The sequence below is a fragment of the Sus scrofa genome, chromosome 10 (assembly GCF_000003025.6).
Source record: "Sus scrofa isolate TJ Tabasco breed Duroc chromosome 10, Sscrofa11.1, whole genome shotgun sequence".
NCBI lineage: Eukaryota > Metazoa > Chordata > Mammalia > Artiodactyla > Suidae > Sus > Sus scrofa.
Window position 1 is genome coordinate 55,305,118 of NC_010452.4, and position 24,950 is coordinate 55,330,067.

At 37.0% G+C, this 24,950-nt stretch overlaps 1 protein-coding gene across 1 annotated transcript in view; it reads right to left on the minus strand.

Annotated features, from left to right (window-relative positions):
- The window catches only part of MALRD1 (MAM and LDL receptor class A domain containing 1), a 598,238-nt gene that overhangs the window by 522,312 nt on the left and 50,976 nt on the right, over nucleotides 1-24,950 (minus strand). The window contains 6 exon segments of the mRNA XM_021064964.1: nucleotides 4,494-4,687; nucleotides 5,032-5,045; nucleotides 7,575-7,667; nucleotides 13,443-13,609; nucleotides 17,277-17,423; nucleotides 18,294-18,395. Coding sequence (XP_020920623.1) covers nucleotides 4,494-4,687; nucleotides 5,032-5,045; nucleotides 7,575-7,667; nucleotides 13,443-13,609; nucleotides 17,277-17,423; nucleotides 18,294-18,395 — 717 coding nt within the window.

Consider the following 24,950-nt stretch of genomic DNA (forward strand, 5'->3'; position numbering starts at 1 on the left):
AGCCTTTTCATGAAGCACTTTGAGAAGAGAGAGGCAATATGTTCCTCTGGAGGAACACGAAAAATAGCTCACTTGGAGTTCCCATCATGGCTCAGTGGTTAGTAAAGCCGACTAGCATCCATGCAGACTTGGATTCAAACCCTGGCCTCACTCAGTGAGTTAAGGATCCAGTGTTGCCATGAGCTGGGTGTAGGTTGCAGATGTGGCTTGGATCCTGTGTTGCTGTGGCTCTGGCATAGGCCGGTGGCTACAATTCCACCTGGACACCTAGTCGAGCGTGTGCGGCCCTAAAAAGACAAAAAAAAAAAAAAAAAAACCCACACCTCACTTGTCTTCTCCACTAGCAACCATTCGGTAGAACATTAGTTATGGTCATTTAAAGGATGCATTTGAAGCTGAAAGTGCTGTGGAGAACAGGCATTTGCCCCTGTATCCCCAACACCATTCTTGAGGATGGAGTTGGTGAATTTTCCTGGGCAAGAGCATTCGGGCTGTTTACAACTTGGACAGGTGATAGCCTCCACTCCTTAAGAAGATTTCGAACAAGTTCTGCAAAACTGCTGCAAGCAAGCTGCTTTAGCGCAGTGCGTGTGCCACACAGGGGTACTTTCCCATCCTTGCAGGGATCTCAGCTCTATTCCTGCTGGAGAATTGGAAGCACTTCCGCTCCGGGGGCCACCACCTCTCCCCCGGGGCGGGCTCCCTCTCCTCTCCTCCCACCGAGAGGCGCCTCCCGGCTCACTGGCACCCAGGCTTTGCCACAGAGGCAGCAATTGTTGGGGCCCCTTACTCACAGGCACCTCTCCTACCTCAGGGTCTCAGAGGTGGTGGCTCTCACTCTCCCTCCTCCCACCTCCACTCGTCACAGCCCCTTCCAGGAAGGTGGTGCTGCTGCTGGAGGCAAAGACTCAGCAGGAATCGCACAGCCCCGGGCCCTGCCGCATGCTCCAAGGGGTGTTGGGGTTGGTCGCTGTACCAAGACAACACTGTAGGGATTCACCTGAAAGGACATGCCTAGGTTGCTGGACCACGGAGCGAGGCCAGGGGCTCATCTGCGGCAGAAAGTTCCTGAACTGCATTATCTGGGAGTGGCCAAAGCGCTCGGTAGCCCTCAAGGGCACCTAGCCCAGGAAAGATCAAGGAGGAGGAAGTGGGAGAGTAGCATGGGTGCCGCCAGCCATCCTGGACCTACTCCCTTCGCGCCCCTGGCCTTGACTGGTTTAACACCATGCAGCCCCCAGGGCACCCATATGCACAGCCCTGACAAGCTAAGAAGACAGATCTTAGGTCAAGTGTTCTTACTACATAAAAAGGTGAGGGGAGCAGGGAGACAAGGATAAATTTGGAGGTAAAAGATGTGGTGACATTTCCACAGGAGTATGCATTATGTCCAAACTAATCAAGCTGTATACATTATTTTTGTGCAGTTTTTTTATATCAGTTATACCTTAAACTATTTAAAATGTATTGTTTGGTATTACAATGATGCACTTAGGGATTAGTAAAGTACCCATAATTTTGTTTCTATCATGAAAGGTATCCAATTTGATTTAAGGTTTTTTTTTTCTTTATCTGCCACCTGTTTCTCCCTCTGCCATCTTCATTGCTGAAGCCTCTTCTGCACAGTAGTTCTCAAACTTTAATATGCAGGTCAATCACCTGGGATGTTGTTAAAATGATAGTTTGGGTTCTGCAGGATGGGGCTATACACTAAAGTTCTGCAGTTCAAAGGCATTCCCAGGTGATGCTGCTACTGCTGGTCCACAAGTAATGCAATAGCAGCAAACTAGCAAAACCAATTTTCCCTTCACCATTAAATGTTTTGAAAAGGCACTGGCTACAGGCTCAGTCAACTACATTTGTTAAAATATCTAAAAAAAAAAAATAAGAGGAAGTCAGTAAAGAAAGAACACCGGAATGGGTGTGTCTTTTGCCAAAAGCACACTGACTGTAGAATTCCAATGGACAATATTCATGAGTTAATATTTACTTAGTCTCCAGAATATGGTATATACTCCTAGAGATTCATCCCATAGTGGGATAAAAAGAAGATATAAAAGCATTTTGCTTGTGCTTCACGAACTTGAAAAATGTAAGAAACCCTTGTATAACAAACTGAAATTTGTAAAATATGAATTTCAAAGTAGTGAAAAATGTTTAAAAGTGGTTTTAAATTTCAAAGGGGAACCTCATTTTGTAGTAAAATATATAGAATATATACACTTAAATTCTTTAGTGCAGAAAATAGTGTAACATATCAATTCTAATAAATCAATTGGTATATAATTTCCTCAAAGCAAAAATGATTATACAGATATTTATATGAAATAGTCATATTTACATCAAAGTATGCGGATGTTTTACAATATGTAACATGGCTACATTTTTATGTCATATGCCCTATATAGAGTTGATCTCAGTTAAGCAAGTATTCCAGGGTGTTTTTTTTTTTTGCCAAATAAGCTTATATTATTTGGAAAACTTAACAGACTAAGAAGTAACACTATTTGGTTGATAAGCACAGAAATCTGTCCCAAAATTCACAAAAGGGAAATAGCAGAACAATCTCAAGATATACTCTATGAGGGAAATGCCAGGTAAGTAATAAATAAATTGTCAATAAAGGAAATGGGAAAATGTGTCCTAAATCATTTTAGACTATCATCTTATTATTATAAGAAAATCAACTATGGAGTTCCCATTGTAGCTCAGTGGGTTAAGGATGCAACATGGACTCTATGAGGATTCAAGTTCGATCCCTGGTCTTGCAGTGGGTTAAGGATCTGGCATTGCCACAAGCTGAGGTATAGGTTGCAGATGTGGCTTGGATCCAGTGTTGCTGTGGCAGTGACAGTTCTAATTTGACCCCTAGCCTGGGAATTTCCAGATGCCATAGGTGCTGCCATTAAAAAAAGAAAGAAAAAGAAAGAAGCTCAATTAAAAGGAGAGTATAAAGAACCCTTCACCAGAGGAATGAAAGGGAGAAAAGAAGCTATTTCAAACTGTAGGACTGAAAATACAAGAAATATTCTTACTTTCAGTTACTGAAATTGAGAATAATATAAGCCATTAGAAAGGTGAATTTATCCAAAAGAAATGAAACAAATTGTCTGTTACAAATTTTAAATTAAGCATAAAGAGGAATGTGACACTCACATTAGAGAAAATGAATTGTCCTTACATCTTTTAATGAAAAAAAGTACCGAAAAACTCCATGGAGATCATATTGATAGGGGGATTATTTTGTTTAAATTTATTTTTGAGATGAGGTGTCTGAGGAATTAATTGAATTGCTGTTTACAAACAAGCAGAGTATTTCTCCCTTGTTTTCCCATTTCCTCTTTTCTACATCCCTGTCCATTGCTCTTAATAAAATCCTTACGTACCCAACAACAGAAACATATTGCACAAGGAGCTTTTCATTAAAAAGGTGACATTTATCTTGTTGCAGTATTTTTCTCTTGCTCAACAAAATATATCACTAAAATAAAACACTGGAGCAAAGTAAATGTCAAATTTTAATAATTAAAAACCCCTCTTGTTTGTGATACAGAAATTAGAGGATGCATTTAGTTGGAATACATTGTTTCTAAAGAGACACAAGTATTTTAGTTGCTAAGTCACCTCATACGAGAATCATAAAGTAGGTTGTAAATTATATTTGCTTTCTAATATAACTAGGGTGAATAGTAATGGATTTCTTGACATTACTCGTATCAAAGACTCTTCCTACAAGGTCTGAAATGAAGGTGTTGGGCCTTTTTTGCCTAATCATGAATGTCAACCATGGCTGACATGATTCTACAATCATCATTGATTTTTGGAAGGCAATGGGAGCCTTCCTCCCCCTCTGCCTTTCCCCACAGTTTCATATAGAATTGGTCAGAATGGAAAAAGCCTAACATTTAATAAGGGTTAGCAATCCATAATATATGTCTCCAAAGAGAAGAGTACAGCGGTTCCCTCTTCCATATATTTTTCTTTTTAATCAAAACACAACCAGCACTAATCACAACTTTTCATTTGTTGAACAAAGAGATTTTTGAGCGTTAGCAAAAAAACACCAAAATATAAAGTTAACATAAAGATCCCCACAAGAAATAGTACTAATGGCTTCAGAGAGTGTATGTTCATCTTACTTCATACACGTTAACTTAACCTTGCTCCAAACAAAGATTCTTTTAAATGCAACCACAGGAGTTCCTATTGTGGCTCAGTGGATTAAGAACCTGACTAGTATTCATGAGGATGTGGGTTTGATACCTAGCCTTGCTCCGTGGGTTAAGGATTCAGCTTGCTGCAAGCTGTGGTGTAGGTTGCATGTGCAGCTTGGATCTGGTATTGCTGTGGCACAGGCCAGCAGCTGCATCTCTGATTCCACCCCTAGCCTGGGAACGTCCATATGCCACAGATGTGGCCCTAAAAGACAATCAATCAGTCAATCAATCCAACACAGTCATGAATGTGAGCATATGAATAAATAACTCACTTACAGCAAGTTGCTGGACCCTCATCACTCCCATCAGGACAGTCCTTCTGAGAGTCACAGACCAATTCTTGGACAACACACTGGCCGTTGGCACAAGTGAATTCATCTGCAGAGCATGGCTTTCTGGATGGGACCCATGAGCAGGCATAGACCCAGAGCTGATCTAGCCCAATAAAACCTTCTTGGTTCAAAATAGTCCTTCAAAAACAATCTTTAGGGAAAAACAAAGAACAATTTGTGAGTTTATAATCCCTTCAAAAAGACCCCCCCCAAAAAAGAGTAGAGATTAAAGAATCATTAAGAAAACACCTGCTTAAAGAGCAAACAAACACAACTAAAAACAAAGTTCCTACTTGATAGGCTTGACCCACACACATAAGACTAATGGTTACATTAGATCCACTGAAGCCTCTGAGAAACTGCCCGTGATCTGATGAAACATCCCACTTAACAATGATGTCCTGACTGCAAACTTGTTACTTGGTCACCGCCTTCACAGCTTTATTACTTTAACATTCAAGGGAGAGAAAAACTGTTGTCACTACTCACACAAGACCTATAACTGCACTTAGTTTTTTAACTACAGAAATTAGTAATCAGGAATGCATGCATGAAGGGAACTGTCAGGCAGACAGTAAGGGACACAACAGAAGAAAACATGGAAAAGAATATGTTTAAAAATACTTTGTTTTTATAAAAGAATTGCTCTAACAAAGAAGTGCTAATTAAAGGAAATGAATTTCATTTTCCCAAATTGAGCTTTCTGGAGGTATACAGTATTAGCAAATCAAACAACTGTGCATTGCTAATCTAAGATAATTTCAAAGTATTAATATTCCTTGGGGTTCTACCAAGAGTAATGGTGAGTCAACACTAAGAATTCAGGAAGAGTGAGAAATTGCAGATTGTACAGCAAATAACTAATTTTCTGCTGTCTAATATGTTAGTCACCAGCTGCATAGGGCTATTTCAATTTAAGTTAACCAACCTTAAATTAAAATTCAGTTCCACATGTTAATAGTTACATTTCAAGTGTTAAATAGCCACCTATATAGCTAGTGGCTACACATTAGAGAGCACAGATAAAATTTCCGCTAATGCAGAAAGTCTATTGATCAGCCCTGAACTTGATATAAAGGTTTTTTGTTGTATTTTTATGGGACACAGAAAAGTATTTCCTTTTTAGGGTTGCACCTGTGGAGGTTTCCAGGCTAGGGACTAAATCGGAGCTATAGCTGCCGCCCACGCCACAGCAACACAGGACCTAAGCTGCGTTTGTGACCTATACCACAGCTCAGGGCAACCCTGGATGGTTAACCCACCAAGCGAGGCCAGGGATTGAGCCTGCATCCTCAGGGATACTAGTCAGATTCCTTTCCACTGTGCCACAGTGGGAACTCCAAGTATTTCTTTTTTATTGAAGTAGAATTTATAATATTGTGTTAGTTTTAGGAGTACAGTATACTGATTCAGGTTTTTGCACAGCATTGTTAAATGTGTAAATAAGATACTAGAAACAAAAACTGACTCTTAGTCTCTTTCAGTTTAAAGTTTCTGATAGATTTTCTTATTTTCAAAAACATCAGCAGGGTAAGTGTTCTTAGGGTTCAGAGGGTTAAGGATTTGACTTTGTCACTATAGTGGCTCTGGTTGCTGCTGTGGCACAGGTTTGATCCCTGGCCTGGGAACTTCCACCTATTGGGTGCAGCCAGAAAAGAAAAAAAAAATTAGTCATATATATTTTTTGTTAAGAAATTACATAAGATCAAGTTTGCATATATATTTAATAATTTATAAAAATTATATTAAATCATATTTCATAAGAAAATCTCTTTCTCCATAATAAATATCTTATATGCTAAAATTATTTGATTTGCAATGTACATTTTTCATAGCAACAAGATATCAGATATGCAGGAATGATATCAGTTTGGGATTCAAAAATTTATGGATTTAAACTTTGATCTCAAAAGTCTACCATTACTGAAAAACTAGTTATATTTAATATGTACATGGAGGCATATTAAAATATTTTAATATTTTATATATTTTGTTTGATCTTTAAGTACCAAAACAAACTGTAATATTCAGCTTTGACAAAAGAACAAAGGTCCAACCATCTTTTAGAAGTTATAAAGACAGATATCAGCTAAGAAAAATTAAAATAGTGTCAAAATGTTAACTCAGTGGGCTATGATATAACCCTCAGTTTTCCTGCGATTTACACAAAAATGCTATGATTCATAAATTCCATTTCAGCAGTAAATGAGATTTAAAAATCTGCACAGTTACAGCTCAGTATCATTTGGATTCTGCCTTTTAATGGCTAAAAAAAATTAAGTGTGGCATTACCTTAAAGAAATATAATTGGTTTCATAAGCCACAAAGTCTCATTTTTACACTCACACTCCACTATAAATATATTTATACACTCTATATACAACAGACAGAATCCTAAAGAACTGCTCTTCAAAAGTAAAAATCTAAATAGCAATTAATAATGCCAGTATTTCAATGTTGAGCCTTCAGAAGTTACCATACCTTGCAATATTGCCATGATATTAGAAAGAAATGAACGGCAGACACTTAAAATGAAAGTTAAAAATGTATCAGATACATTTTATACAACACAATCTCAAGTTCATATTTCTGAAAGATACCATTCCCACTGAGCAGATGTATATTTCAGACGTATCTTTGTGCAGGTAGTTACCCATGTGTTATAAAGATGTGAATTACTGCATTCAAAATATTTGCATATATGCTATTGATTTGTCAGTATCAGTTTATTATTTATTAATGCAATTTGGCTTCCCCAGTTTACTGCATGTGTTTAGATGTACTACGGAGGGAGCTCATGGAAGATGAGGAAACTTGAATCAAAAGCAGTTGACACCCCACTCGGAAAATCTAACCTGAATAGGGTTCAGTTCAATGAAAAAAAGTAAGTTATTTCTCTCCCCAAATATACAAGTCTACGTTCCTCATTTAAATGCTAATTTAAATTTAGCAATGGGTGGTAAGTTCACACTACAAGGCTAAAAAATTAATCTGTGATAAAAATACTTGGTTTTCTCTTTTATACCTTAAATGTCTTCAATCCTTCTGGGATTAACACATCTGCTTTCACCCATTTTCTGTGAGTTGACGTGCTGTATGTCCAAAATATTTCTTCTTCCTTTGATTCAAAGAAAAAGACATCACTCATTCCTTAAATTCTATTCTCATATTTACACATGTGCTCTCTTAATTACATTTCAATAGAGTTTACCCTACCTGTAGGATATTAAGTACCAAAAAGTCTAAATTATTGGTTAAAAAAAAACTGTATAATATTTTTACGGAAAAATAAGGGAAAGATGAAAAGTTAAGGTATAGGAGTTCCTGTTGTGGCACAGCAGGCTCCAGTCACTGTGAAGGCAGGGGTTTGATCCCTGGCCCTGTGCAGTGGGTTAAAGATCTTATGCTGCTGAAGCCAAGGCTTAGGCTGCAGCTGTGGCCTGTATTCAGTCCCTGGCCTGGGAATTTCCATATTCTGCAGATGCAGCCATTTAAAAAAAAAAAAAAGCACAGAGAGGAATTTTAGGTCAGTAAAAATACTGTTATTTTTTATTTATTTTATTTAAAGGCTGCACTTGGAACATATGGAGGTTCCAGGCTAGGGGGTCGAATTGAAGCTGCAGCTGCTGGCCTATGCTACAGGCATGCAGGGATCCAAGCTGCATCTGTGGCCTACACAGCATCTTGCAGCAATGCCTGGATCCTTAACCCAATGAGTGTGGCCAGGGATTGAACCTGAATCCTCATGGATACTTTGTCAGGTTTTTAACCCACTGAGACACAATGGAAATTCCCCAAAATACTCTTTATGATAACATAATGATGGATACACGTCACTATACATTTCTCAAAACCTACAGGTTGTACAAGACCAAGAGTGAACCCTAATGTAAACTAGAGCCTTTGGGTGATAATGACATGTCAATGTAGGGTCATCAGTTGAATTGAAACATGTCCCACTATGATGGATGTTGATGATGAGGGAGGAAGCTATGCATGTGTGGAAATGGGGGGTATATAGGAAATTGCTGTACCTTCCTTTGATTTTGCTGTGAATCTAAAACTGCTGTCTAAAAATTTATCTTGTCTAAAAAAAAATAAGGAAATAAAGCATGTCCACATAGTCAAGCTGCTTATTGTTTAACAATGGAGACTAAGTACAGAACAAAAATTTGAATGGAATCTTCACTAAAGTACTGCACTCTTCAAAAATAAAACTCTAAATAGTAAATAATGAACCAGCCATTTAAATGTTGATCCTACTGACATTCCTACATTTTGCAATATTGTCATGATATTGGAAAATAAAAACTGGCAGACAAATATGATAGTTAAAAACTGTTATCAAATATATTTTCTGCACATTATTATCAACTTAAATATTTTTTCCATGGAAGAATTCATTCCAAGATCCAAATAAAACAGATATTTCCGGAGATTATATTTCTATTTGATTCTCCGGTAACTCGAAGACCTTTCCCGTCTTCTAAAGCACTGTATGTCATGCATCTGTATAATGATCATTTTCCAGGTTGCAAAGGGTGTGCAAAATTATGTTACTATGTACTACAAGGTCAGCTACTTGATAAAAGTCTATAACCTACTCCGTAATTTTGCCTATGGAATTGGGCTTTATGATTTATGACCATGCCTTTATGCTCTGAAATAATCCTATTTTGCATTAGATTGAGTAAAATATATATACAGTGATATACTTATATATTTATATAGTGATATATATATTATTAGTGAAATATAATTAAAATGCAGACAGTGGTGTAGATACATCTCAGATTGGGCTCTGAGACCATCTCGCTGTCCTCCTTCTGTGAGAAGCGAAACAGCACACGGAAGGTGACATCTAGTTGTAATTCAAATGACACATGACATACTTTTTCAGATTCTTGTAAACCTTAATCTCCACCCTTGGTTTCACTTACTTCATTCATAGGCAAGATTTTCTAAAAATGACGCTAGTTTTAACTTAAGTCCTTTGCCCTCTGTTATCTACTCAATTTCCAAGTCTTAAATATTTCAGAAGAGAGTCTAAACCAATTAAAATGACCTGCTTTCCAATACTCCCTCATAACAACCGTTAAGATTTCCACAACACAATGAAGCATAATATGGTGGACATATTTTCAGCTGATAGCTTCCAGGTCACATCACAAGGAAGTGAAGTTATAAAAAATGGAGAAATACAGCAAATTTTTCTTTCAATAATTTCTTAAGCAACTTCAGTTATTTAGCATCAAGACACTCACATCCTTCACACATGCTTTTAGTGACACTACTTAGCAAGTTACATTTATCATGTCCCCGCAATTTCATTTTATGAGAATAATTCATGGCGACTGCGCTCTTTTTTCACAGTGAGTAATTGATTCTGCTCTGTTCTAGCTAAGGAAGAATGCATTTACCTTTTTTTTTTTTTTTTTTTTTTAAGAAAACTGATCAGAGTTCTTTCTAAACTTAAATATTTTTCCAAACACTAAAGGTATATTGTATATGACATCCAGATTTTTCTCCACATTTTCCTAACTACACAAGCAATGATAAAGAAAAAGGATTTACCATAACTAAAAGAAATCAGCTTTTATTCTACTTTTGTCTTTACTTTCAGTCCTTATCTGGTTACTTTCAATAGGTACCAATGTAACAAAAAGCAACCCTCAGCTCAGAAAAGACTTTCAAATGATGTTCTAATTTTCCATCATCTTAAAAATCAATCAATCCATCAAAATTATTTACATGTCTTTACCTCCCCCAGACCAGGATCACTAATGATTTTACCTTTTAAGAAAAATATTTATCACTAGATTTTTTTTTTAAGAGATCTCTGCTTATCCTTCCCTCTTGTAAAGAAAAAAAAAAATCAAAAGTATCAAATTCAGGGTTTTTTTTTTTTAACTACTTTTGATGGCATGTGGTGATAGGATCATGTACCCTAGCAAAAACCTTCCTTCAAGGAAAGCTTGTTATAGCTTTAAAACCTGTATCATACAAGACAAGATACTTTCTAAGTCATTTTCTTTCCTGTCCCAACTATATTTTCCTATTTATTTGCCGTTGGGAATTTTTTTAAATACATAAAAAGCACCACAAGCTGGGCATCCCACTATCCTTGGCTCGCTGACATGGAAACTCTCCACAGAATAAAAGACAGGCTGTTGCTATGATTATTATCTTATAGATGATGGGCAGAGACTTAATCCCAAGAAGAGTTAGACAGTAAAAACTAGAACTGACACACGCTAAAGCTGACTTTAAGAGTCACAACTTCATATTTAACAACTTGCCTTTCAGCTATTTTCTACTTCTCAAGTTCTAACCTACTCTGAAAATAAAGAAAACTACCCTAAGCATGCTCACTCAACACTTCTTGGTTCATCAGCACATATCCTAAGGGTTATTTTCTTTATTCTATTTACAGAATATGTAAATGATCATTTTCATCAAGAGCTAATATTTTAAATGATAGGTTTGGAGTCCTTTTTAAATCTTGTGATAAAACATCCACTTGTAATTTAAATGCACTTTGATGTAGATTTTGCAATGACCACCAACATGGTATATAGAGAGCGCACACAAAATAGAGTGTTAGAGGAGATTAGATACTGCCTGGACAATACTGGGTAAACTAATGGATTAAACATCAGTCATCACTCTCTAAAATATACACCCAATTGTTCTGACTGATACAGGAGATCGGCTCTCCATGGGTAACTTCTTTTCTTATAATGCGTGGGACAGAAATCTTGGTAAGTCATTCTTATGATATGAGGTGGTGTCTGAAACCAATTTATTTGCACTCTTGCACAGTCCCACAGCCATCGAAGGAATCATACTGCTCACTTTCAGTAATTCATAACTCCATATATAGATACTGAAACTTTTAAAATCCCTCGCTAATGTTCAAGGTAGCTTAAAATAACTTAGTACTAGAAGATAGATCTAACACAAATTTCTACTTAGGATACTAACTTATTCAACATTTCGTGAATATTAATGACCCACCCTGTGAAAAGCACTGTTGTAGGACCGCATATTTTTAAAGCATCTTTAACTATAATAGAAGCTGAACAAAATTATTCCAGAATTTCTTGACTATGCCTTTGTTGAAGAAGGATTTGGAAATTACAGCAAGTTTCAAATTGCATGAAAGTTCAATGGGCTTGGTTTACATGGCACAAACGGTAATATAAAGGATGCTTGAAGCTTGAATGGTCACAACAATTAGGGATAAAGTTTAATATATATGTATATATGTAAAATTTCTCCAAACTCTGAAAATTTGGAGTACTACAGAAAGGGAAGGGTAATGTTTCTGTCCTTCTACCCACCTCACACCATGTCAAATTGAATGAAACATATCAAAGAGATTCTAGGGCCGTGGACTGCCAAATACTACTGCAAAAAGAAGGTCACAGAAATGTAATATAGTGACAGAATGCTAGAAATGGTGTCTTATTCACATAACAAAGCAGGATATATTAGACCATCTAATGGAAGTACTTATCTAGCTTTATGCTTTAGAAGTCTATGAATGTCCTGGAAAACAGAAGCAGAAGGAAAAAGACTGGATATGATGAAAAAGACACACACATAAAAGGGGGAGGAAATATGATAGAACTCAGAAGAAAAAGAGAATTCCGCTTGAATTTTCAGGTATTGTGGTAATAAGCAGTCTGATACTTGAGGATTAATTATGAAGTCACTTCAAACTTCAGAAGAAAATAGAATAGAAGAAAATGCTATTTACAGATGGTTAGTGGCACCTGGTAAACACAGATGACAAACTTGTTGAAAAATTAATCTGGCTGGTGTCAGGCATAAGTATCAACTCAAAGAACCTGAGCCAAAGGAAATTGCCTTGGTTGGCTGTTTTTACTGTCTTTTCCAATGTCAGAATTCCTGCAGTTATTGTCAAACGTTCCCCCATTTCTAGAATGACTGGTGTTTACCCCCTATGATTTCTTTAGTCCTACGTATAAATAAATTTTTCTTCACAACAGAAATTTCTTGAAGTGTCTCAAGTATTTTCCCATTTGTATAGAATTGTTTTCAGTTAAAGTTTTAAAAAATACATAAATGTGTTTATTTGCTACCATTACCACAACTTACACTTTGTCCAGCACACTATTTGTTTTTCATTTATATGACTCATTTGTCTGTAGTTAATCAGCAATTGCCAGTCTTTTAAAAATGCATTGGAGTTCCCTTCGTGACATAGTGGTTAACGAATCTGATTAGGAACCACGAGGTTGCAGGTTCGATCCCTGGCCTTGCTCAGTGGGTTAAGGCATTGCCATGAGCTGTGGTGTAGGTCACAGGCGAGGCTCAGATCCCGCATTGCTGTGGCTCTGGTGCAGGCCGGTGGCTACAGCTCTGATTAGACCCCTAGGCCTGGGAACCTCCATATGCTGCGGGAGCGGCTCAAGAAATGGCAAAAAAAAAGACAAATAAATAAATAAATAAATAAAAATAAAATAAAACTGCATCTACTGTACCAGAACAAGTAATTTGCTTCTATCATATTTAAAGCTGTAAGGATATAGAAATCAAAAATCAGAACAGACCACATCAGAGCTTCAGTATAGCATTATTAATATAGAATCCCAAATATCATACATTACTACACCATAGTTTTTGATATATTTTGGTGAATTTTAACAAGTTTTTGAAATAATTTTTGCAAATTACCACACTGACTTTTGCACATGACACTGTCTCCAAAACTCAATTTCCTAATATTTCTGTTTAAAGGTGTATCAGATAGAGTCGAGTTAAAGAATATCGACAACCTACACACAACTGAGAAATAGAAACACAAGGTGCCATGAATAGACATTTCATTTATGCAATGAATATGAAGTTAATGCACACTTCTCACCTTATTATGATACAGTCCTACTCTTAGAACACTGTTTTCCATAGAGTAATAGAATTGAAGATGGCAGCTCTTGCCCAAGCAGTGACACACAGAGCTATTTAGATAAGCTCTGCTGTTTAAATGGTCAAGAGTAGAAGCATGCATAGCCCCTACCCATATACAGTAACCTGAAAAATAAAGGGAAAAAAGCAATTTAGAAAAATTAGTTGCTTTCTGTTTGAAAAAAATTATTGTACCGCTGGAGTTTTCAAACAGGTTTGAAACACAAATACTTCATTTAAAAATATAGAGGTTTTTGTTTTGGTTTTGTTGTTGTGATTTTTATTTTTTGTTTATTTGTTTTTTGGCCATGTCCATGGCATGTGGTGGTTCCTGGGCCAGGAATCGAAACTGTGCCACAGCAGTCATCTGAGCCACAACAATGATAATGCCAGTTTCTTAACTGCTAGGCCTCTAGCGAACACCAATGTTTTAAAATGATTACATCAATTACCAATTACAGGTTTTTATTTCCATACCTGATTTCTCAAATGCATCGAAATTTCCTGATTCCTGAAATCAATGTTTGATAATACCCTCAATATGAAAACTCAATATTCTTACAAAAAGAAATCTAATGATATAAAAATCTGTATGCCACCAAGTGATCACTTTCTTTCAGATGTCATGATGTAATCTTTATTTAATCAAAAATTCCTTATCTCTCCTGCCAGAATTCTTTTTCCTTTTGATTATTTTTTTCTGCTCTTCACAGAAGAACCTTTATAGTTTAAGGTAATATAATTTAAACTGTCCTCTTTCTTACCTGGAAATATCAGATATCTACAGTCCTACTAGACTGTATCTATGGATTTTATAGTACATAAAAATACTGTCAATCATTTTTTACCATCTGATTCTTAAAACCAGTGTGGATTGTTTTTTAACTCAACACAGAGATACAAAGATATTTCTATGCTTTTATAACTTCAGCTTTCAAAGGTAAAGTCTTTCAAGTGCTTTCTTTGTAAATTAGCAAACATTCCTCAGCTTCTAGAAACTATGAGTTTAAATTAAGAGAAACTCTTTATTTACTAGAAAAGTTAGACTTTATTAAAAAAAATAGTACAAGTTAATACTTTACTTCTGATCTACACCCAAAGAAATGATAAGTAAAATGAAAACATATTTTTACAAAAGCAGAAACTGGTTAATCTCAAAGATAAGGAAAAAGCAGATATGCCAATTGATGAGCAGGGCTGAAACCACAGAACCCTTGGACTTTGGGACCAGAAGCAGGTTGCAATAACTAGAATTCTGAGTAATTCAATGTTGCAAATCCTGGATGAACAGAGTCAAAATTCTCTCAATTAAGTCAAGGATTAGGGCTAGGAACCCTAAAATGAAGTAGGAAATATACTTACCCTCACTGTTGTGGGCTATGACTAAGTGACAGAAATGCACAACTTCAAACATTAAAATGAGGTATGAAAACCTAAACTAAGACTGTTGTTCAGATAAGCTTCTGGGTTACTGAGTAATACTACAATAAAACTGCTGCACAAGGAGGTAGAAACAAAGAAAAAGAGGAAGAAAGAATAAAGAGGGGTGGAGAAACAGAATAAGAAAATAAATAACTCTTTTTGTTTAAGAAGAAAAAACTGAAGTCACTGGTACAAACCACTGAGTAAGAACTGGTGAGGCAAGCAGATGCAGAGAATCATAATTTTCAAGAACAGAATTGCAAGAATACAAACTTCTATGGGAATCAGTAGAGGGGTGGGAAAAAAAACTAAACTTCGATTGATATACTGCTGGAGGCTCAGGGTGAACACAGTAGAGAGCAAAAAACTCCAAGCAGTCCCATCTTAGGGAGGATCCCACTCTTGTGAGTTTTACCTAAAGGAGCCCTACACCAAGTTCTCACGGTAAGAATCAGAGAAAAATCCCTTTGTGCCTAGAGTTGGGAAAGGGGAAAAGTAGTCATTTTGAAATATACCTGGACTCTTCTGTTATTCTCAACAAGGCTTTTGCTCAAGAGAACTATTTACTACCACCTACCTGACTGGAGTTTGATCAAAAACTAACATGGAAAAGGTGAAATATCAAATCCAGTAGATTCTAACTTTCCACATTAGGTAAGGAAAATAGCCAGATCCAACCCTGACTAGCCTGCGTGTCTTACCTAAGGTAAGAGAGAAACATTTATGAAGGTCTTGGAGTACAGATAGAATCTCATAAGACTGTAAGACTGAGATCTATTTATAGGACTACAGAATGCGTCCCCTCCTCTCATAATTACCACTACCCTCACAATTGATCCTTTATAATAACAAGGAAATACTACTAAAAGAACTGCAAGTCTCAAACCTTATTTAAGAAAACAAAGACCACAATGGGAAAAAAAAATATATCATGTGAAATTTTAACCTCAAACATTAACAGGCATAATAAACAGAGCTTAATATCTAGCTGGATAAACATAAAAGCTCACATTATCACCTATTTACCTTAATTCCTTACATAGTACATCACGCCCAGCTTTCACAAACACAAAAAATTACAGGGCATACTAAAAGCAAAAAATGTAGAGTCTGAGGAGAAAGAATAAGCATCAGAACCAGACCCATATCTGGCAGGGATGTTGGAATTAGCAGACAGGAATTTACAACAACTATGATTAATAAGTTAATATTAACAATGGGAAAAGTATAAAACATACAAGAAAAAGAGACAACTGTAAGCAGATAGTTGGAAATTTTAAGTAAGAATAAAAATGTTAAGGATAAAAAACAATATAACAAATGAAGAAAGACTTCAAGGGGCTCATTAGGTTTGACTCTTCTGAGAATATGTCAATAGGAAGTTCCAAAACTGAAAAGCAAGCAAATAAACAAACAACCACACACACACACACACACACACACAAAACCAACAGTGGAACATAAAGGAATAATTCAATAATTCTAAGAACTCTGGGAAAACTACAAAAGGTATAACATATGCACAATGGGAATATGAGAAGAGAGAAAGAGGAAGAATCAATATTTGAAGTAATAATAACTGAGAATTTTCCTCCAAATTAATGACAGACACCAAGCCACAGATCCTGGAAGCTCAGAAAACACTATGTAGGATAAATGTCCAAGAAACTACAACCCAGCATATTACTATATTCAAAATACAAAAAGAAAATCTTGAAATATTCCAGGAAGAAAAAAAAATCTCACCTATAAAGGAAAAATGGTAAGAATTGCATTAGACTTCTCTTTAGAAAGCATGTAAGCAAGAGGAGAGTAGAGTAAAATATTTAGGTAGTGAAAGAAGAAAAAAATTCAACCTAGAATTCTATATCCAACAAAATTACCTTCAGTAAGGAAAGCAAAGACTCTCCCAAACAAATAAAAGTGGAGGGAATTTGTGGCCAGTAGACTTGGTTTGCATGTGATGCCAGAAGGCATTCTTCAGAGGAAAGGAAAATTATATAGGTCAGAAACTCAGAACTACATAAAGAAAGGAATTAGTATTAGAGAAGGAATAAATGAGAGTTAAGATAAAACATTTTCAACTTGCTTAGTTGAACAAAAAGTAAGTCTATTCAAAACAGTCATAATCTTAACGTACTTCATAATTATGGTTTATGTATAAGTAAAATGAATGACAACAATAAAATGAGGGAAAGGAGGGAAGAATTAGGAATATTTTATTAAATAAGGTATTTGTACCACCTATGAAGATATATAGAGTTATTTAAAAGTGGACTTCAATTAGTCATAAGTGCATTTCACAAACTCTGGAGTAACCACTAAAGAAAGTAAAAAAGGAAGCACAATTGATATATTTTTGTATTGCTACCTTCATCATCACTACTTTGATCCTGCTGAGGTGTAGATTCTAAGATGGGAATTTCTCTTGTTTTTATGCGCACCCAGGAACTTTGCCCGGCAGATGCTTCTGCTACCCAGTTACACATGTCAAATTCAAATCCACAGGCCTGACACACTAAAAAGAGGAGAAAAAAATGTTGGATGATCACAATCTATTTGAGTGGCTTCTTAACAATGATTGTAGATGTAATCAAGGCTTAAATACACACACACACACACACACACACTCATATCTGGTAATTTTGATTCAATAAGCTTTAGAGTGTACTCTACTTTCAAAAAGTTCTTCATTTGATCCAGATGGGTGTCCACCCAAATGAGAAGCAATTGCATTAAAAAATGAAAAGAGATTTCACTTTTTCTTATACTGCTGCTTCAGTTTTGATTTCTTAAATAGTAATATCTGACCTTACCTACTTTATGGAATTCATTTAGCTTAAATCATTTACTATCTATAACCACACTGAAATTTTAAAGAAACATCACTATATATATAATTTCAAGAAATTTATTATAATTGTTCTACCATCTTTAAAAAACACGGGCTTCCAGTAACACTCCAGCTAAAACCCCAATGACTCCAGATAAAACTAGAACATAGTATCAGTGGAGTTTGTCAAATGAGAATCTCTGATATTCCTATTAGGGGTCTGAGTCTCACGGATGGCCTACACACTAACAAGTCAGGCAGGCATCTCTCACTCTTTTTTTTTCTTTTTTCTTTTTTTTTTTTTTTAAGGCCACACTTGCAGCATATGGATGTTCCCAGCCTAAAGGTTGAATCAGAGCTTCAGCTGCCATCAACAGCCACAGCCACAGTGGATCCAAGCCTCATGTGTGACTTACACCACAGCTTGCAGCAATGCTGTGTCCTTAACCCACTGAGTGAAGCCAGGAATCAAACCTGCATCCTCACAGAGACAATGCTGGTCCTTAACCCGCTGAACCACAACAGGAATTTCAGGCATCTCTTTTTAACACTTACACTTCAATCCTCCATCTGTAGAATTAAATCTGCAGAGACTTGCATCTGGATGGCAGAGTGTCTCCTCCGTATTCGATGCTTCTTGACATGGTAAATTTTCATCTGTTAAATTTAAAGATTGGCAAGAAGTGAGATGCAAGTATCACTAAAAAGAAGCATGCATTTCTTAAAATATTAACAAAGCACATTCTACAAAGCACGCTCCACTTCTCACTATGGCAGCCTCACCCCTTAGGGAGACCCATTACACAGAGAAACAGATTGGGGTGGGGGGAGAGAATAAACCAACCATGCCAGTGTTCTGGATTTTAATCAGATCTCTGTGGGAATCCTCCATGTCTCTCCAGATCTAATGTGGAAACACAGAGCCTACCAGTAGGCGGATAATTGCACGTGTCAAACATCACACAGGACATCCTCTTTAAGGATGGGAACTACTACTTCCCTGATGACCTTTCAAATGGAATGTGTTTCCACCCCAAGAGTACACCCAACACAGGACTTGAAGATGGTTGAAGTATTTTTCTTCGTGTGTGTGTGTGTGTGTGTGTGTGTGTTCCTAGGGCCTCACCCACAGCATATGGAGATTTCCAGGCTAAGGGTCCAATCAGAGCTGTAGCTGCTGGCCTACACCACAGCCACAGCAATGCTGGATCCTTAACCCACTGAGCGGGGGCAGGGATGGAACCCACAACCTCATGGTGCCTAGTCGGATTCCTTAACCACTGAGCCATGATGGGAACTCCTGAGGTATTTTTCTTGTCCCCACTCCCACTTCCAGATAATTCTCTCTCATGACAAAGGAGGCAAAATATATAGTGGAGAAAAGACAGTCTCTTCAATAAATGGTGCTGGGAAAACTGGACAGCTACATGAATAAGAACATAATTAGAACATTCTCTAACACCATCTACAAAAATAAATTCAAAATGGATTAAAAACCTAAATATAAGACCAGATACTATAAAACTCCTAGAGGAAAGCATAGGCAGAGCATTCTGACAGAAGTCAGAGCAATATTTTCTTTGACTAAGCTCCAAAGTAAAGGAAATAAAAGCAAAAATAAACAAATGAGATCTAATTAAACTTAACTTTTTCACAGAAAGGAAACCATTAACAAAATGAAAAGACAACCTACAGAATGGGAGAAATTATTTGCAAATGGTATGACTGATAAGGGATTGATATCCAAAATAAATAAACAGCTCATACAACTCAAGATTCAAAAAATAAACAACTTGACTAAAATACAATTTTTTCTACTGTACAGCATGGTCACCCAATTATACATACATGTACACATTCTATTTTCGCACATTATCATGCTCCATCATAAGTGACTGGACATAGTTCCCAGTGCTATACAGCAGGATCTCATTGCTTATCCATTCCAAAGGCAATAGTTTTCATCTATTAACTCCAAATTCCCAATCCATCCCAATCCTCCCCTCCCCCAGCAACCACAAGACTGTCCTCCAAGTCCATGATTTTCTATTCTGCAGAAAGGGTCATTTATGTTGTATATTACATTCAAGATATGTGATATCAAATGGTATCTGTCTTTCTCTTTCTGACTTACTTCACTTAGTATGAGAGTCTCTAGTTCCAACCATGTTGCTGAATAGACATTTTTCCAAAGAAGAAATGCTGATGGCCAACAGGAACATGAAAAGATGCTCAAGATCATTAACTATCAGAAAAGGAGGTCCCGTCGTGGCGCAGTGGTTAACAATCCAACTAGGAACCATGAGGTTGCAGGTTCGATCCCTGCCCTTGCTCAGTGGGTTAAAGATCCGGCGTTGCCGTGAGCTGAGGTGTAGGTCGCAGATGCGGCTCGGATCCTGCGTTGCTGTGGCTCTGGTGTAGGCTGGCGGCTACAGCTCCGATTCGACCCCTAACCTGGGAACCTCCATATGCGGCGGGAGCGGCCCAAGAAATGGCAAAAAGATGAAAAAAAAATTATCAGAAAAATGCAAGGAGTTCCCTTGTGGTGCAGCAAGTTAAGGATCAGGCATTGTCACTGCAGCAGTGTGGGTTACCACTGTGGTGAAGGTTCTTGCCCTGGCCTGGGAATTTTCACATGCCACAGGTACAGCCAAAAAAAGAAAAATGCAAATCAGAACCACAATGAAACATCACCTCACAGCTGTCAGAATGGCTATTATCAGAAAGAACACAAATAACCAATGTTGTTGAGGACGTGGAGAAAGGGGAACCTGTTGTTGGGAATGCAAATTGGTACAGCCACTGTGGAAAATGTACTGAGGTGTCTCACCTTCCTAAATATCCAAGCTTTGAATCTCCCGACATCAAATGATATCCCCATCATCTACAGACACGGTACACTACCTCTCAATCCTTCAAGACTTTAGCCCTTGGCTCTATGTCATTCTTTGTCATTTCAATATTCACTTTCATCTTGCCTCTTAATTTCTCAATTTTTTTCTAACTGATGCTCCATCATTTATGCAAACCAACCTTTGCCACCACTCAGCTAAGGATGATCACAACTGTCAGTAACTGACAGATTTTTTTAATTGAATTTAAGTGCCTGACATCAACCTTTGAAATGCTGAGGCATCCATTCCAAAGACATCCATCTCTAGTAAGCACGTTGCCCCTACTTGCTGGATAAAGAGCCAGGCCGCCCTACTCCTGAAGCTGCCCTTTTCAAATCCCTTGGTGACATAGATAACTAATCAGGTGAGTGACCCCCCTTTTCCCTTCCTGCACTTTAATTCTCACTCTTGTTTTAAATTCACCAATAAACAGTGAACCTGGGAAACATTAGCTCACCACCCTCAGCCTCAATAAAGGCAGAACCCAATGAGAAGCAAATCTTGTTCTTCGGAACTTCCCTGTTGGTTCTTATTGAGGCATGTCGTATGATAATAACACGAACCACAAGGGTTGGACCAGCCACGACATTGGCACTGGCCTGGGAAATGTCTATGGGGATGGAAGTCCCAGCCCAGGTGAGAGCTCAATATTCAGTGATGCAGATAGCATCACTATGGAGAGGCTGAGAAACCTACCACCCTATCCACAATGAAACACTCCCCATGAAACACTCTGCCTACTCCAGCCTGCACCTGTGTAGCTCAACATGAGTGATGGGCAACTGCCATTCTAAGCAAAATGACTCCATATCCCTGACTACTCACTCCATTGCACTGGGGCCATCCCAGTACATCTTCCTAATTCTTTCCTCTTCCTCCATTCCTAGGCAAACTATTCAAAACCTTCTGCCCCTTCCCTAATTCTCTAACTCCTCCTTCCCCTCAGCTACGTAAGATGCTAATCATCTTACTTCACATTTCATTGAGAAAATGAGAGAAATCAGAAGAATGCTGCACCAACCCGATCACCAAACTACCTGCACCACCACCCACTCGCCTGTCTTCGTCTAACTGTGCATCAGCTAGTCCTGCTCCACTCTGGGTCCACTCCTTTCATATACTCGGAAAGTACCTCTCCTCTTCCCTGTTTCAGCAATCATTCCAGCAATCTCTTCCCCTCTTTCACATCGTGTTTTCTTTCCCTTCAGTACACAAAGGAGCCACAACTTCATCTATCTTAAGAAAACCTCTTAAACATAGAACCCCCTCCAACTAAGTTCTACAAGTTCCGCCTATTCTCACTGACCCCAACACAGTTCTCTTCCCCCACCCCATTCTCCCTTGAATCTGTTCCAATGAGGCTTGTTTAAACTGTTGTTAATGACGTAAAATTCACATTATATAAAATTCACCATTTTAACCATTTAACAGTACATGATTTGGTGGCTTTTATATCTTCAATGCTGCACGATTATCACCAAACAGGTGCATCAATCCAGACTAAAACTTTTTACCAATTAGAAGTCACTCCCCATTCTCTCCTCCTCCTCTGGCACCCACTAAACTGCTTTCTGCCTCAATGGATTTGCCTACTCGGCATATTTCATATAAATGGAGTCATACATTACATGGTCCTTTGTATTTGACTTCTTTTACTTCGCAAAATGTTTTCAAGGGTTATTTATATGTTAGTGCAACATACATCAGAACACTTTCTTTTTTTTTTACCCTTACCACTCTGCTAAAACTGCATATATCAAGGTTGATCTCTCCATGGCGAAGTCTATTACATACTTTTTAAATTATAGTTGATTTATAACACACTCATAAAATTATAACAAAGGCCCAGACCTTTCACAGGACTCCAACATAGAAATCCTTTGCCGACTTGGCCAATTCACTTGGATAACCAACATGCATCTCAAATGAAATATGCCTAAAACTAGACATATTTTCTGATTTTTTTTTTTCTGCCCAAACCCCATCCTTCTAGCTCAGGTAGGAAATTTGGTGTCATCTATGTCTTATTTCTTACTTTCACTGAAACACATCCAGAATCTCATTACATCTTACCTCTTCCATTGTCACTATTCATTTGAGTCAAGGGAACATCATTCTTTCTAGATTACGGCAAAAACTGAGTGGGCCTCCTTATTGCTGCCCTTGCCGCATTATGATCTTCCAATATTCTCAGAACAAAATAAAATTAAACTACAAATCTGGGAAACCCATATGTTTCTGATAATTAAATGTTACATGTTTAAGTAAAACAGATTTTGACATAGCCAAGCATTTGGAGCGGAAGGAAAATGAAAATACAACTTACTAAAAATTGTGCCCTGGGGCTACAATAGTGCCTAGAAGGAAAATGATCATCAGGAATGAAAAAAGATTGATCTCAAATCCTGTAATTTAACTATTCATCTAAAGAAAGGAGGACAAGAAAAATATATTAGAGCTAAATCAAAGCAGTGAGTCAGGTCACATCTCTTCTGCTCAAAATCATCAAATGGGTTTCTATCCTACAAGAAATACATACAACATTCCTTTCCATGATCTGCCTTACACAAACCAGGCTTACTCTTGCCTCACGACTTTTGCATTTATAGTACCTTCCAATATACACGTGGCTCGATCCCACAGTTGCTTGGGGCTTGATTTTTGCTTTGTTTTTGTTCAGAAACTATGTTCTGCATGTGACCACACCTGACCACTTTATTTAAAACTCCATCTCTGCCTCACCGATGGCACCCTTAGTTTTTTTCATTGTATCCATAGTACATATCACCACTTGACATATTTTAGACATTTTTATTTACTCACTTACATTCTTTCTCTTTCTAACTAAAACATAATTCCATGAACTCAGGGATTACTGTTTGTTTTTTCACTGCTGTCTCCCTAGTATCTCGAAAAATTCTTGATAATATATAGGTGTTTAATGAATGAATAAATGCATATAGATTGTTAAATGAAGGAATAAATGACCTAAGGTCAATACCATGAAATCTTTTAAAATAACACAGACTTTATATAAATTGTCCACATCTTTCCTGAAAATAAAATTGAAGCAATTGGTTATGAAAATGATTTATGAAGAACATCCATAATCTTGTTTCTCATAATGGTATCTTACAAATGATGAATACACAAAGCCTCTTGAATGTTAGACCCACTGAAAATAAAACTGCATATGCAATTAAGGGAGTGTGGGCGATTAAGTGAAGCTAAGATTGCACAATAACAACTACCGTGAAACAATTAAAACTCTAATTTTTGTAGATTCAGATAATAGCTACAAAGCTTCTGCCCCTAGAGCTGCATAATATATTCTCTAGTTCAATTAAATGTTGTATTTTATCTCTAATTTTTCACTATTTATACAAGACCCACAAAAGTACTGTAAACAAATATAGCAAAATAGTCAAGTACAAATTGCATGGAATTTAAAATGCAGCTTGTGTCAGTTGGTATGAAATATCTTTCACCAATGTCAACCACTTGTACGACTACCTTTAATCCTCTGAACCAGAATTTATAACCATAAAAATAGTGATATGGGGATATAAGTTGTCAATCAATTCATCTCCTGGACAGGTTTTTATTTTAGTGTATTCAATCTCAAAGCTCAAGGCTATTTAAAGATGTCATTTATACTTATATTCATATTCATTTTCTCTCTCTCCCCACCCTCCCTCTTATTCTTATATTGCATCACAGTCCAGCTGTTGAAAATTATCATTGACATTTTAAAATTCTCCATTAGTGATGCACAATCAGCAGGATGAAGCTTTGTCAGTGATTTCAACGTCTCCATACGGAGGAAGCCACTTGTGTAAAGCCAACCATCCTTCAAATCTTGTACTAACAGGTTGTGTGAAATTGGCCAGACTCTCTCAGATGGCAGAGGATGAAGTCCAAGCCTCAAGGCTATGGTGGCAAACATTAGAGCAGACATCCACTTTTGACTCTTGATGCTTTTGCCAATTTCTTTATCAGTTTTCTTAAATTAGTAATAGATTTCAATGAATAGTCATCAGATCTTAAAAGGTAGCTAGAAATAAATAAGGTATAAAGGATAACGAAGTCCTTACTTATTTAACTGGATTATATGCATTATTCAGGCTCTCATTAGGGAGAATTTGTGGGTTTTTTGGACCCTTTACAAAGTCCTGGCAAACCAATCGAAAAATACTCACAGAATATTCCAGATAGTCTGATTATGAGACATATCATGTAATCTACAAAAATATATAATAGTTTATTCAAGAATCAAAAGTAATTAAGAATAAGTGATTAAGCACATTCTCTTTTAGTC